This window comes from Myodes glareolus, chromosome 7, assembly GCF_982192425.1.
Source record: "Myodes glareolus chromosome 7, mMyoGla1.1, whole genome shotgun sequence".
Taxonomy (NCBI): domain Eukaryota; kingdom Metazoa; phylum Chordata; class Mammalia; order Rodentia; family Cricetidae; genus Myodes; species Myodes glareolus.
Window position 1 is genome coordinate 43264411 of NC_142032.1, and position 14653 is coordinate 43279063.

A 14653-nucleotide genomic window follows, 5' to 3' on the forward strand; every position below is an offset into this window, starting at 1 on the left:
CTAGAGTAGCTGAAGAAGCACTATTAGTTGGGGGGAGGGGGGTCTTTACAGAGTTAAAATTTTTTTTGTCTAAATCTTATTACAGAACCTCTATAGCTTGTTAGACACACAGAAAGAGAGAGGTTCCACTTCAAATTCTGCCATGTTCTATCTGTAAGGCCTCAGTACCCTGTTTAATCTCCCTGAAGCCTGCTTTTGTCATCTGAGAGTGTCGCATCCCGGTCTTATCAAAGAGGGCTAGGGGGGAATTCAATGAGCTGCGTCTAACCCATAAGAAGCTTCCAATGTCAGCTGTTACTCCATTTTCTGTATTCTATCTAGAAGCTCCCATACCAGCAGTAAAGCCATGTTTATCTCTCATTCCCCAAAAGTATATTTCCTAGTACTAAAGAACATCTTAAAAGAGGGGTTAAAAAGTATACACCAGCCCATTTTTAGATGTTAAAGCACAACTCTATGTTTTATATGATAAAACTTAGCTTAAATACTTATTTTGAGGTGTTCTAATGGAAGAAGGGCTTTATGACCCAGGAACAGGGAGAGAAGGCCCCAAAGACCAACGATTCAATGCCCTCCACATCACTTAGCCAGACTGAGTCACTCAGCTCTTCTAGCCACACAAGAGCACCCAACCCAAGACAACTGGTCTCGGACCCTCCTGATATTTGCAAAATATGGAACAATTAAGCTGATTGGATATCTAAACATCCTGGTGCTCTCTCTTTACTGATGTCATTATGAATAAATACCCATACCCAGAGAAAGCCCAGAAACATCCATGGAACTTCATCCAGCTCGGCATCACCAGTGACCTCCATTCCCAAATCTATGCAAACAGGTCACCTCTGTGTAGTGACATCATTCATGGTGATGCGGGTGCTAACTTTTTCTAGAAAATGCTTTATTAAACAAAAAATTAGGACTGTATCTCCAAAAGTCCACTGAAAAATAGAATAAGACAAAGAAACTAAACATTGCTCTAATTTGGAATGCAGTTGTTTTTAATTTCCACTGCTGGGAATTAACTGTTGGACTTCAAGTGCAGTGACGATGATTCAAGCCTTCCCATGTAAGATTTTGAAGTGGAAAAAGACCAGAAAACTTCATTAGACTTATAAATAATGGGGAATTGGTCACGCCTCTCCTCAGAGCTCAGCTTCCTAGAATGCTATGGCTGTTTCCGGGTTTCATTCTTTTCGGAAGAATGAAATAAGAAAAAGGAAAACAGAAAAAGACCAAGTGCCCAAGTATTTCTTCACCCTTCTTCCTCTCAAGCAGCAACAAGTAGGGTCTGGTGGAGAGGGGGTCCTGTGGTACCCCAGGGTCAAACAGCTAAGGATAGCTTCCCCATACCTGAAGCTTAAATTCCCCTTCAAAGAGCCATTCAAGGGTTACTCCTGACAACAGCAGGTGACATTTATCAAGGGCTTGATACATGTGGAGAACTCGCCTCAGCTGAGCTCGTTAGGAATTTAATAACCAAGCGACTTAAAGGCATAATACTATTTTTCCCCTTTACAACTGAGGGAGGTGGGACTCAAGGTGGTTGCTCCTCAAGGCATACAAGCAATTCACTGTAGGGCCTGGCAGAATGCATCATCTTTCCAGACACTAAAAATACTAGTAAATAAAGGGCTTTAGAAAAGTAAGCAAGAAAATCTTAAAAACACAATTTTCCTTTCCAACCTTATTCAGCGTTAACTAGCAACAGCATTATAATTTTATAATTAGTGGGATAGACTCATGTTTTTCCACGAATTCAGACCAACAATTATCTAGCTCTCTGATAAGTTTCATGCATTTCATAACACCTAGCCTGTGGTTCTGTGATGTCCACTCAGGCCTTCTTTGAAGGTCGATGTTTTGACATAGTTGACTTGCAGGGACCTATTTCAGCAATTCACATAATTACTCAGGAAAAGAATAAAGTTAATTCCCTTTTCCCTCCAAGACTATAATCGCAACATTTGTTCTGTTTAATGTCACTTTGGATTACTAAGAAACATAAAAATCCCCAAACATAAACATCATTAAACAAAACCCTATTCAAGTGAAACACAAAACACACTGAAGAGTCATCATTAATTCCTTAAAGTTTTTCTTTGGTTGTTTGTTGTTATTGTTTCTGTTTTTGCTTTTTTAAAACAACTCCACCCAAAATTCAAAGCAAAAACACAAACAGTGGAGCACAGATGAAAACAATCAAGGTTTCTCCAGCCAGAAGTACAAAACAGATGCTGTTGGCACCCCCACTCCGGGCCGATTTTCATCAAGTGCTTATTGGTATAAAAAGCTGGATTCTTTTTCACATTAATTCAGTTTATATCCCTTCCTGAAAAAATTGTTTTAGAGTTTTAGAAATATAACCCAGCCTTGAGAACACCGGGGGTATCAGAAGACAGATGTGCTTAGTAATATGTGCAATGCTTTAAGTGTTCATGGATCACTGAGCATGTCACAGAGACTTCCAAGTGACTGCCTAGTCCTGGACATTGCTCCTGATGCCCTAGGAGTGTCCATTTCCCCAGCCTCAGACCTGGTTTTGCCAAGAACTAGAAAGGAAAATCAGAAAGGAAAAGAAGAAAGTTCATGTTGTTTAAATATACCCGAAGATGGTCATTTCTTCTCAGAATGACACTCCTACAGAAATACTGGGACTTAGGGAGGAGAAAAGGATAGTAGGAAGACACCAGCTGAAGTCTACATCCCACTTCCCCTTTAAAACCTGTGCAACCTGAGGCAAGTTATTTAAACCTTCTGGTCCTAAATTCCCAGTGATATATACTTCCGTGTGCTGCTGCTGGGGTTAAATGAGGTAACTTGTAGGACATGTCTGGGCCAGATCCCTTATTTGAATCCAAAGCTCCAGCTCATGAGCCCAAGAACGAAACTTTGGCCAGAACTCATATTCTGTGGCCTCCTCCTGAGGAAAACCTCCTGGGGACACACTGACTGCGCTGTGGGATTAGACATCTCTCTGGCAGGAGGTGCTGACTGTGGGCGATACTGGATCAAAGGCTTCATTAAACAAGCGTGTACTCCAGCCCTCTCTTGGAGCCAAGGACTTCCCTGAACCGAACTGCCATATCAAGGAATACATCAAACATAATGAACTAACTTATAAATTGCCAAGGCAGTAAACTAAAAATAATGAAAAGTATCCAGAATTGAAGCTTTCCCACGTATGCAGATATACAGTTGATGTTTCTGGTAAGCAGAAGATAAGGCAAAGTGATAACACGCAAACAAATGATACAAAAATCATTCCCCATCTACTTAACTGTTCAAGATGTAAATAGTTAACTCTCTGCCTATATTTCCCCCTCTGGCTAAGTAGAATCCAGCAGAGTGGGTACCCACGCTCGTTATCCCCCAATGTCTCAGAACTAAATGCCTGTATCTCTCTCCCACGCTGGGTAGAACAGCTCCACGTGCCCACCCTAGTTCTTGCGAGATGTCTAGGAACTCGGCCTCCTGCATCATCAATTAGTTACCTTGCAAATCTAAAACCAGCAGCTCTCCCCGGGTATACTCATATGTCCAGTGAGAGAAAGCCAGCATCAGCTCCTCGAGGGTGTTGGTGGGGGCAATTTCGTCACCATTGTTGTTATTGTATTTCCGGAACTCCCCTGTCATGTACTTCTCAATGGTTAACCATTGGTTAGCTGAATGGCAGTAGATCAAGAAAACCTCCAGAAACCTGTGAGGGAAAAAGAAGCCAATGATCCCCTCCTCTCAGAAAGGAAGCGTAGCAGTTACCCTTCAGAACACTCAACCACAAACGCCATTTGACCTTGGCCTTTCTATGGACAGAGGAAACAGCACAGCTGGGAGGTTTGTTCCCAAGCTTGCTCGTCTCCCTTTTCTTTGAGAAAAGTTGCCAACTTTTTTTCTGAGTACCGGATCCAACTTTTCATGCTGGGCTCTATAAAATTTCTTGTAAAATAGAGGAAAGGGTTTTATTCTAATTTCTCAGCACGAAATTATGATCTGCCTTGATAAGTGAATATAAGCATATTAAGACACCCAAGGGAAAATAATGAAGCTTCATGATTGCAAGCTTCCTAATTGGTTTAGGATGCTAAGGAGACAGCTAAGTTTTAAGTAGACATGTTTTGAGGCCATAATACCCCTAGATATTAGCGACTACACCCAGCTTCTGCCTGTCTCACCTATCTGAAATGTTTGTCATCGATCTGTCTGAACTTTATTTCTACTCACATAAGTTCAGGAAGTGAAACCCAGATATGTCTGGAACATTTAACTATCTTTATACCAGTCTGTATAACTATTAAAGGAAGAACCCTGAAAAGGGTCATGGAGAACCTTCCCCTTGGGTCTGGTATTTCTCGTGTCTAATGGGCTGAGAAGAGGTTAAATGGAGTTCCTATAATGAAGAACCACAGTGGCAGGTTTACCCACCTTGGTGTATAGGGTATAGTTTGTGGTTTGACTTGGTTGAAGGTATAGATGAGTTTTTGGGCAGCTCTTTGCTGTTGAATTTCCTAAAAAAAAAAAACAAAAAACAAAAAAAGAAGAATTGATTAAAATATATATTTATAATATATATGTGTATATATATGTATATACACATATATATGTGTGTGTGTATATATATCAAATACGTGTGTATGGGGAGGTGTTTAGGGACAAACTTCCTGATAGGTTATCTAAATCACAAGCAGTCAACCTTAAACACATATGTGTAAGAGCAACATTAAATGAACCTAGTAGTGTGTGTGTGTGTGTGTGTGTGTGTGTGTGTGTGTATGAGAGAGAGAAAGAGAGAGAGAGAGATAGAGATCAATATCAAGTATCCATAATAATTATAGAAAAAGAGGTAAAGAATTTGGCAGAGAATCTGGGGGTATAGGAGGGGTTGGAGAGGAAGAAAGGACTGAAAATGTTGTAATGAAATTCCCCCAAAAAAATAAATATTTGTTTACTAACCTTACTCTTCTTATTAAAGCTCAAACAGTCCCCAATTGCCCAACATTTAACATTATTTAGCTTCTAGTACTCTATACCCCAAAAGCAAGTGTCCTACAGAACAAAAATAATAAAACGCTGCCACCACCTTCAAAACCTAACAACCTCCCTTTGGTTGATGAAAACCCATCTTAAATAAAAATGTAGCCAGGTTTCTACACTTCTGTTTTGTCCATCTCGGCTCTGGGTCTCTCAACTTCAGACCTACCCTCAGGCAAAGATGAAGCACAGTGCTCTCTTGAAAGATTTTATACCACGTCTGTACAACCTCCGGGAGAAAGGACTTCACAATGAAAACCTTCCCGGGCTTGAGAACTTCATCCTCAGACCACGTGCTGATGACTCGCATGGCTTTGCGGAGGCCCCCGTCCATTTCCTCTTGGGACAGCACCTGGATCATGGCAGCTCTCCCGTGCTGGGACCAAGAGGACATGCTCTTATCGAGAGTCAGAGGGGAACTCTCCTCAAGCCTGTAGATGGTCACCTCTTCTCCTGCTGCAATAAGAAGGGAAAGCCAGTTCAACAAAACAGCAGGTCTGGGGTGTGATTGGTGCCCTGAAGATCAACTCAGAATCAGTTCAATTGTCCCTGCGTTCAGAGGATGCAGCTAGCAGGAGCCAGAACAAGGTCAGGGCACAAATGCATCTGACTTGTCCACTGATGACGGTGGGGAGGGAGAGGAGGAACGATGCATCAAATAGCATATAAAAATTAAGTTGTGCTTATTATGAACTAATTAGACAAAAACAATATTAGAACAGCATGGCTAAGTTGCCACTGTTATACTTTTTGTTTGTTTGTTTGTTTGTTTTTCTTTTGTTTTTCAAGGCAGGGTTTCTCTGTAGCTTTGGAGCCTGTCCTGGAACTAGCTCTTGTAGATCAGGCTGGCCTCAAACTCACAGAGATCCTTCGGCCTCTGCCTCCTGAGTGCTGGGATTAAAGATATGTGCCACCACTGCCCGGCCACTGTTAGACTTTCTATTAGAGACATGGTTTGCTTTATAACTAAGACTGACCTAGCAATCATTATATATTCCAGAGTAGCTCCAAATTTCTGATTCTCCTGCCTTAGCCTTCTGAGTGATGAGATTATAGGCACCTGCTATGACACCTGGCTCAAAACAAATCTATCTCTAGAGACGGTTTAACCTAGAGTTAGCCATTTTTATAAGGCGCAAGTACTTTTATAACTGCCTTCCATACAATGTTAAATACACTGTGTACTCTTTGTGAGCTATATATGTATCTTCACTTTAAACATGAAGGACATGATGGGTTTTGTTTTCTGGGTGTGGTTTTGCTTGTTGCACTTGCTCCATGAAGTGCAATTTGACCTCACCAAAATGCATGGTTTTCCCCAGTGGGAATCACTCAGTACTAAGATCATACCCTGAGTCTCTACTATTTTCTTTTGCACTCATTAGCAAATTACTGAAACCCTCTCTTAATAAAAGGGAAAGATAACCTTTGTTTCGGTGGTCTGTAGTACAGATCACATATGTTATCAGGGTTGCAGCAAATTAGAATCTCAGAAACAGGCTCAACCCCACTTAAAAGGACTTTAGACACAACACACTGAGTAAGTGCAACACAGCACCCACTCGGAGCTTAGAGAGCAAGAAGGGGTCATTGCTGGACTCGGACTTCACAGATACAGTGTTATAACTGCATGAGAGGAGTAACAAGCCACACAGAGTTCCCCTCAAAGTTGTAGCGCTTTGTTTTCTTACACTTTGCTTCAAATATCCGTTTGTTGTTGCTGCTGCTGCTGCTGCTGCTTGTTTGTTTGCTCTCTGTGGACATTGTATTGAGTTACCAGAAGGGAAGCCATCTATCCCCCTCATCCTTCTTCCTAATTCCTTATCAATAAGAGTATCTGAAGAATGTGTGGTGTAGTCTCAAATGTTTACTCTTGATGCCCAAGTGAATGCCACTGAGGAGCTCTCTGGAGTCCTAATTCCTGGAGGCTTTAGAGAAGAGCTATTGATTTGCAAAATGAGCCCTGGAGCCAAGGGGAAGAAGGAGGCATCTGCATAAACGATCAGAAGCCAACCTGGGCTCTGCCCGTTGGAACAGTGTGAGAATGAAGATGGTGGGCAGCGTAGGCACCTTTGTTCTTCTGTCAACTGCTCACGCTTTATCCTGCAAGGCAGGAAAACTCCGATACTCTTGGCTAACACAAACTTGTTTTTCTTTACCGCTCCAGCTTTTAAAGACTACATTTGCAGCTCGAAGAAAGAGCAATCCATGTTCATGGAACAAATCAAACAGCTGTAAGACAACAAAGGGCTTCTCTTCCCAGGCCTGTCAGCTTTCTGCAGACTGCCATGTCCTGCTTTCTTCTCTGTCCATTATACAAGGTTGGTTTGCTCTTTTCTACCCTGTGCGTGTCCAGCCTAGAATCAGTGACCGCCAGCTGCGGCAGCACGCTGGTTTCCCCACTGTGGACCCCTGTAGGTCTCATCCCCATGGTATCAGTGTCTGAACCCCCAAATGCTGGCCACAGTAGTTAACAAGAATTGCTACTTTGGGAAACGAATCTCCTTAGTCGACCACATGGCCAAAATGAAAACTGTGAGTCAAGTGAAGCAACATTGTGCTTTTGTTTCTTGTTTTTTTTGGTTTTTGTTTTTTCTTTCTGTTGTGTGCCAGCATTCACTCCGCCCTCGCCTAACCTCAAGAAGGGGAGGGGGTATTACTCACCAAACAGCTGGATTGGTGTAAACGGGATGGTCTGAGAAAGCCTCATTAAATTATTCCTTTCAATGGCTACAAACAAAAACGGATTGACTACTTTAGCTCCGCATCAATGATTAAACTTACAGAGAACCCCCACATACCAAAGTACACATCAATTCCAGAATGTTTCATTTCAAACATCCTTTATCTTCTCCATTAGCAGAACTATTATAAATGATAGTTTTAAATATAAAATATGCCTTAAACAGTGAGCATACCTTATTCTCGGGAAATTTTACATGAGATTATGTAACATGTTTCTAAGATGGGGCTATCTTCTCGCTCTCCCAAATAACCAATTAGACACTAACTCAAATAATACTTAAGTCTTTCTTTTAAATGGATTTAATCTATGTCCCACAGTCTCTGCTTTCCTTTTTCCAAAGCAAACCCAGTGCACAGTGGTCTGTGGGGACACCTACTGTTGGTTTTGCGGAGCTGGCCGCCCTTTTTCCCAGAGAGAATGGAACACTAATTTTAATTAGAAGCAACTGATCTGCATTTTCCTGCCAAGAGCCATAGCCTAACAGATCAGAGTGCGTCTGAGTTACAGTATTCCTCACCAGAGACTCTCTACAGCTCGCAGTTAAAGTCCAAATAACAGATCACTGCTGAGCTGTAGGACCCAGTCATAGGAGCCTAGAGAAGGCTGGAGTCCACAGAACCATTATTCACCACAGAGGAGAACTCAGGATAAGACAGTCTGTTATGGAACCCTAAACAAATGCCCTTCATATAATAAGACTGGTAATTGAAGTGCCGGCAAGGTCTTGCTCACACTGAGTGCTAGACGGTGTGAAAGCCTTGTCCTTGCGTCAGCTCACCCACCAAGAGCAGCGACCACGGAGAAACCACACCAGGGCACAAATCCAGTTGCTCTAGGCTGCTTTGCATCTCAAAGTATCTGCCTCTTAATTCTCAGCTAGCCATTTGGCAGACTGTCCCTCCGAGAAGGAAAGGACAATCGTTCCCCCTCTGAAAGAAAGGCAGCTGAAAAGCTGGGAAGCCTTGCCCAATAACAGAGTCGAGCCCCTTGACATCTCTGTTTAACAGCATCTTTGCAAAGCATGTTTGTTGGCCTTAATGCCGTGAGAGGAGGCATCTATTTGGTGGTTGTGCTCGCCAAGGGAACCTTCAAGTTCACTGAGGACTTTCAAGTCTGCCCTTTTCCTGATCCAAATCATTCAGATCAGACTGGGGTATAGCTCAGTGGTAGATACTTGTCCAGCAAAGCTCTGGGTTCAAGCCCCAGCATGGCAATTAAAAGGGCACAGTACAAAGGACATTGCTCAAAACACTAAGATATTTGGATTTTGGCTAGCACTGAGCTTGCAAGGAAATTTTAGGCACCAAAGGTGTCTTCTCCTTCAAAACTTCTTGCATGTGAATTCTCTTAAATCCCAACAATTTGTTTCTCTGAGTCAGGGCCATGGTTGGGAAATCTAATTGTTCTAACTGTTAGAGTGAATGATCTTCTGAATTGGCGCTGTATTGATAATGTGGAGTTGATGGGTGTTCATGTTTACGAGGCAGAATCACACACGTTTAGCTCCAATGACCCATCTACACACATGCTTCCTACCTGAATAATGGTGGTGAGGCTCTTGAGGGCTCTTTAAGGAGGCCGAGATCTCTGAAATCATAGAAATGATTGGCACTTTAATTACTTGGCTGCAGATAAATACGTTTGTACACTGCCTTCAAAGTTACTATTAAATGGCTTCCTCAGAATAGCTACTCGCTATTCAGAAAAGCTCACCCAATACCCTTTAACTCATTATTGTTCATGGTATCCTGACAGCTTCCAATCATCAGTGTAATATCTCCAAGCATATTTATAGAGGGAATTGAAGAAAGACAGGTAATATTAGCCTCAAAGATGTAGTTCCTCTGAACCAATTACACCTCTGGGTTAGAGAGGGCACACAGCTGCCTATCATGACATCCCAGAAGCATGGTCCTCTGAGCTCCTTGCCAAGATGCATCTACCCGTGCAAAGACAATATTAATGCCAACTTATTAGCATGCTAGCTCATTGACTGAAACTAATGACAGAACATTAAGTATATGCCAGACACATCGGAGGGGGGTGGCTAGTATCACAGCATGCCATTTGCTAAGCTATACCAGGACCCTATATAGGGAACGCCCCCTTCAATGTTAACTCTCACTTTCCTTTCTGTTCCAGCCCTAAATCATACGGCTCCAGAGAAATCCTTTGAAATAATTTTGCTGTTCCATGAAAATCAAAATTAAAGAGATGAAACTTCAGTCTCACAACAGCCAATGCTTTGCAACTACTAGAGTAAGCAGCCAAGTGAGCCTGGGATTACAGAGCATTCCGGCTCCTGTGGCCACATAACAAGGGAACAAGCGTCCTTTGAGGGGGCATGCTGAGACCTATGGTCAGCAGAAAAGGCTTCCATTTCTGAATTCAGTTGGTAGACTTTTGACTCCCACTATGGGTCACACTAGGCATGAGAAGGGACTAGGAAAAGGTGCTCGCCCTTCAGAAAGGTAAATGTGGTGGACTCGAGAAAAACTCATGCAACTGTTATCATAATTTTGCTAATTGATAATTGTTTATCTAATTATCAGTTTGCTAATTGATAATAAACCACGGAATATCAAGGTTTATGGATTTCCTTAATGCTAACTGGACGATGGAAGATCACAGTCATCTGATCAGTTTCAATCTAGACTTCAACATCTGAGGAGCTTCAAAACCTTGGTGGTATTTAACACATATTAACTGAGCACCGATGGACCACATGCCGGACTGCGCAGTACTCTCAGAGAAAGAGCAAGAACACAAGGAGAGTGGCTGGCTATGTGACCAGGCCCTATTCAGACATTTGGGGTACAGCATCCTGGAAATTGTACTGAAGAAAGCTTCCATGTGCAAGCATGTGCCTGACTCTGTGTCTGTAAAATATGACACTATTAATTGCTGCAGAGTCAATATGAGTTCAGTGGGTCTGCTCTCATGCAGAGGAACAACAGGAACGTTACAGTGGAAACAGGTTACACAAAGAATCTCAAGCTGGGGATGTAGCTCAGTGGGTAAGGTGCTTGCCTAGAGTACACAGTGTCCTGGACTCAAGCCTCAGAATCACAAACATAAAACAAAACAAAAACACATGAGCACACATTAGTTTTGATTTATCTGGGCAATTTCTATTTTTCTACTGAATTTTCTACTTTGTATGTATCTCAAATAGCAACAACAACCACAAAAAAAAACACAAAAAGAATAAAAGTCAAGAACTATAAAATTCATAACAGGACAATGAATTCCATTATCAATGAAATTAAAAATTAAAAATAAATGTTTAAATATAAGAACTTACTGTCAATTTCACTTGAGCTTCTTGCTCTGTTTGGGGGGAAATAAAATGATTTAGAAAATGCTGCTTTAAATCTTTTAATTTCCAAAACACTGAAAAATTATCTGAAACAGAAATAAAGAGTATATGTATATATGCATGCACATTTATATTTTATTATATCTTATGTAATATATATTTCACATATGTGTATGAAATTCGCTGCTCCATCTTATCCCTATTTTACCAATAGAGAAGTTTGTAGTCATACAATTATTTTCACACACACACACACACACAATAATGCCAGTAAGGCATGTAAATCACTTATTATCTATGCCCCAAGCTAATTGAGAAATGGTGGTGTTAGTGGTTTTAATTAGCTGTGTGATCACATAACATATATAAGATTTAACTGTGTTTGTGTTATTCTGGATCAATTAAACTAAAGGGTGCCTGAACTATGCAAAGCAGATGCCTACAAATGAGTCTGAGAATGTCTCTGGACAAGACCACAAATCAGTTTCATTAGCCCACGTGGCCCCTAAATGTTCACAGGCTGGAATTAGCTCTCTTTAAATTGTTACTTGTCCTGCTCAAGTGCACAAGTGGCCACGGGCAAGTCTGAATAAAAGCATTCGAAGAATATCTCCAGGATTTCAGGTCCTTAGGGAAGAAAGTACAATTACAATTATTGTTTAATTTCATGCTGCAATAACCCACCACTCAGGATGAGCACAAACTACTGAACCTTTGGGAGAAGAAAGTCATGTATCCTTTCGGTCTAGAAGCAGGCTTACGTGGGGCTGGGGTGGCAGTTCCCAAGAAAGGCCACGTCAATAGAGCTGAGGACCATAACTAAAAGACATCTTTTACCTTCTTTACATCAAATGGTCTTCCCACAGGGAGATTTCCCTCTACCCCTATGACTTTGTAGATGATTGATGCTGTAACTAGGAAAGTATACACACACACACACACACACACACACACATACACACACATACACACACACATACACACACACATACACACACACATACACACACACATACACACACACATACACACACACACACATATACACACACACACATACACACACACACACCCTCTACAGATGAAGTGGAAACATCACAGCAGCACAGAGCCAAACACCTGCAATGCTAGCTACTTAGGATACTGAGACAGGAGGATCACTTGAGCCCAGGAGTTTATGCCAGCCTGGGCAACATCATGAGACCATGTCTCTTGAAAAAAAAAATACTTTAAAAGAATGGAATCATCTTTACTTGGTTGTGTTTCAAATTCTATTTCTCCTAATAAACCAAATTCAGGAATATACTCAATATACCAGATTCTCTCCTTCCCATCTCACCCTCAGTCCTTGTCAGAGTGGATGCCTTGACAATTGGAATTCCACTGAAAATGAGGAAACCAAGACCAACCCCATTCTGTAAAAGGAACACACTGGGGAGAATGGGTTTTGAAATCTAGCGAACAAGGCCTGGAGTGAAGCTTGGTGGTTAAGAGCACTTGTTGCTCTTGCAGAAGACTTAGTCTCAGTTCTAAGTATCCACCTGGTCGATAGTGACTATCCATAACTCCAGATCCAAGAAATCCCATCTGGCCTCCGTGAATATTGCACACATGTTAGCTTAAATATATGCAGGGAAAATATATTAAATAAAAAATAGATACATAATTTATTTATATACATTCTAAAAATAGAAAATAAATTTAAACAAGCCTTCAGGTTTATTTGTTTGTTTTAAGATAAACCAACACATGTATTTTACACTGTAAACATATTCACAACCTTACTATCTGAAAAGATATAACAATCAATTCATGTGTGAACTTTTTGATACTACAAAGGAATTTTTTCTATTTGGTATTCTATATGTTTCTTTTTATTATTTTTATTGAGTTTACAAAGGAATTTTTCATCGACTGTCAAAGTATATATTTTATCACCCTATTCTTAAAGGGACTTGGGTGAGGAACTAGAAGCTGGAAAAGTCACCTCACATGAACTTTTTTCTTCCTACTCTGACCAAACTAAACTTTTGCTCCTTATCTTTGGAGGACAGGATCCAGAAGGTCCTGATGAAAGCCACACAGAAGTACTCACAGAAAACTCCTGTTGAGGTTGGTGTTCCTGGGACTCCATGAGGGGTTTGCATCTGGGTTCTGAGAATAAGGGAACGGACATTATGAATGCAACCAGCACATCCACCCCATCCTTTTAGTGGCTCATCAGCAAAACACACTCTTCCTCTGACTGGCTCAGTACCTCTCTTTAAGTCAACAAAGGAAACACAAACTAGAAAGATGCATAATGTCAACCTGTAATCAAGATAGCCCCATAGTTGATGGCTTTAACTGAATGAAACTACTTTTTTGGGGACACTGAAAGGAAAATGCAACATATGAAAAATTTTACAGAAATAGAGATTACTGAGCTAATGGTCTGAAAGAAGGAATGAAGGTCCTACTTGGCACATACAATGGATAATTTTATCAACTTAACATATTAAAAAGCACATAGGGTATTAATGAATGTGATAGTTTGAACATAATGGGGCCCCATAAATTCATAGGGAGTGGCACTATTAGGAGGTACGGCTTTGTTTGAGTGGGTATGGCCTTGTTGGAGGAAGTAAGTCATTGTGGGGGCAGACTTTGAGGTTTCTTGTGCTCAGAATACTGCCTAGTGAGTCAGTTAGCTTCCTGTAGCCTTCTGGTCAAGATACAACACTCTCAGCTCCAACATCACATCTGCCTGCATGCCACCATGCTACCTGTTATGATGATAATAGACTGAACTTTTGAAACTGTAAGTGAGACACCCCAATTAAATTGGCTTTTTTTTTTATGAGTTGCTGTGGTTATGGTGTCCCTTGGAAGCCTAGAAACCAAACTAAGTCAGAAGTTGGTACCAGAAGTGGGGTAAAGCCTGGTTATTGCCAGGCTAATAGGCCTGACCATGTATTTGTTTGGAGGAATTTGGACTTTGGTACTTTGGGTTTAGAAGGCAGTGGTGAAATGCTTTGAGCACTGATGAATGGACCACACTACTAAGAGCATAGAAGACAACGGTGCTAAGAGTTATTTGAACTATGGGAGACTGACTCAAGAGGTTTCAGGGGCGAAAGAATTTTAGTGTGCTGCCTAAAGATCATTCTTGTCATATTTTGGTGAACAAAGTAACTGTCTTTTGCCTTTGTCTGAAGAATCTACCTGAGGATAAAGAGTTTTGGATTAATTCCATTGGCAGAGGAAATCTCCAAACAGTCTAGTACAGACTCTGCCATGTGTTTTTTAGTAGTAATTGTAATGAAGATTTACAATGAAGAGAAGCAAGCTGAGCAAGGTAAATTGCAAAATTAAAGTTTTGAGGAGAAAAAGAGCAACAGGAAGTGGAATAGAGCTAAATTATGTATTCAAGGAGATAAATGGGTTAAGAAATAGAATGAAGGGAGTGGTAACCTCATGGCAAGATCCCACCCAGCGAACGTTCCAACTTGTGAAAAGGAACTTTTAAAAAAAAAAAAGATGCTTAGAGCCAGGTGTTGAGGGGCATACACTGGGAAGGT

At 41.1% G+C, this 14653-nt stretch overlaps 1 protein-coding gene across 5 annotated transcripts in view; it reads right to left on the reverse strand.

Annotated features, from left to right (window-relative positions):
• Trpm6 (transient receptor potential cation channel subfamily M member 6) overlaps nt 1-14653 on the reverse strand; it is a 160557-nt gene that overhangs the window by 14230 nt on the left and 131674 nt on the right. For all 5 annotated transcript variants that reach the window (XM_087908041.1, XM_087908040.1, XM_085693686.2 and 2 more), the window contains 7 exons: nt 13189-13247; nt 11079-11104; nt 9311-9361; nt 7693-7758; nt 5198-5484; nt 4423-4505; nt 3495-3700 (listed from right to left, as the gene is read on the reverse strand). In XM_087908041.1, coding sequence (XP_087764167.1) covers nt 3495-3700; nt 4423-4505; nt 5198-5484; nt 7693-7758; nt 9311-9361; nt 11079-11104; nt 13189-13247 — 778 coding nt within the window. The remainder of the gene's footprint in view (nt 1-3494; nt 3701-4422; nt 4506-5197; nt 5485-7692; nt 7759-9310; nt 9362-11078; nt 11105-13188; nt 13248-14653) is intronic.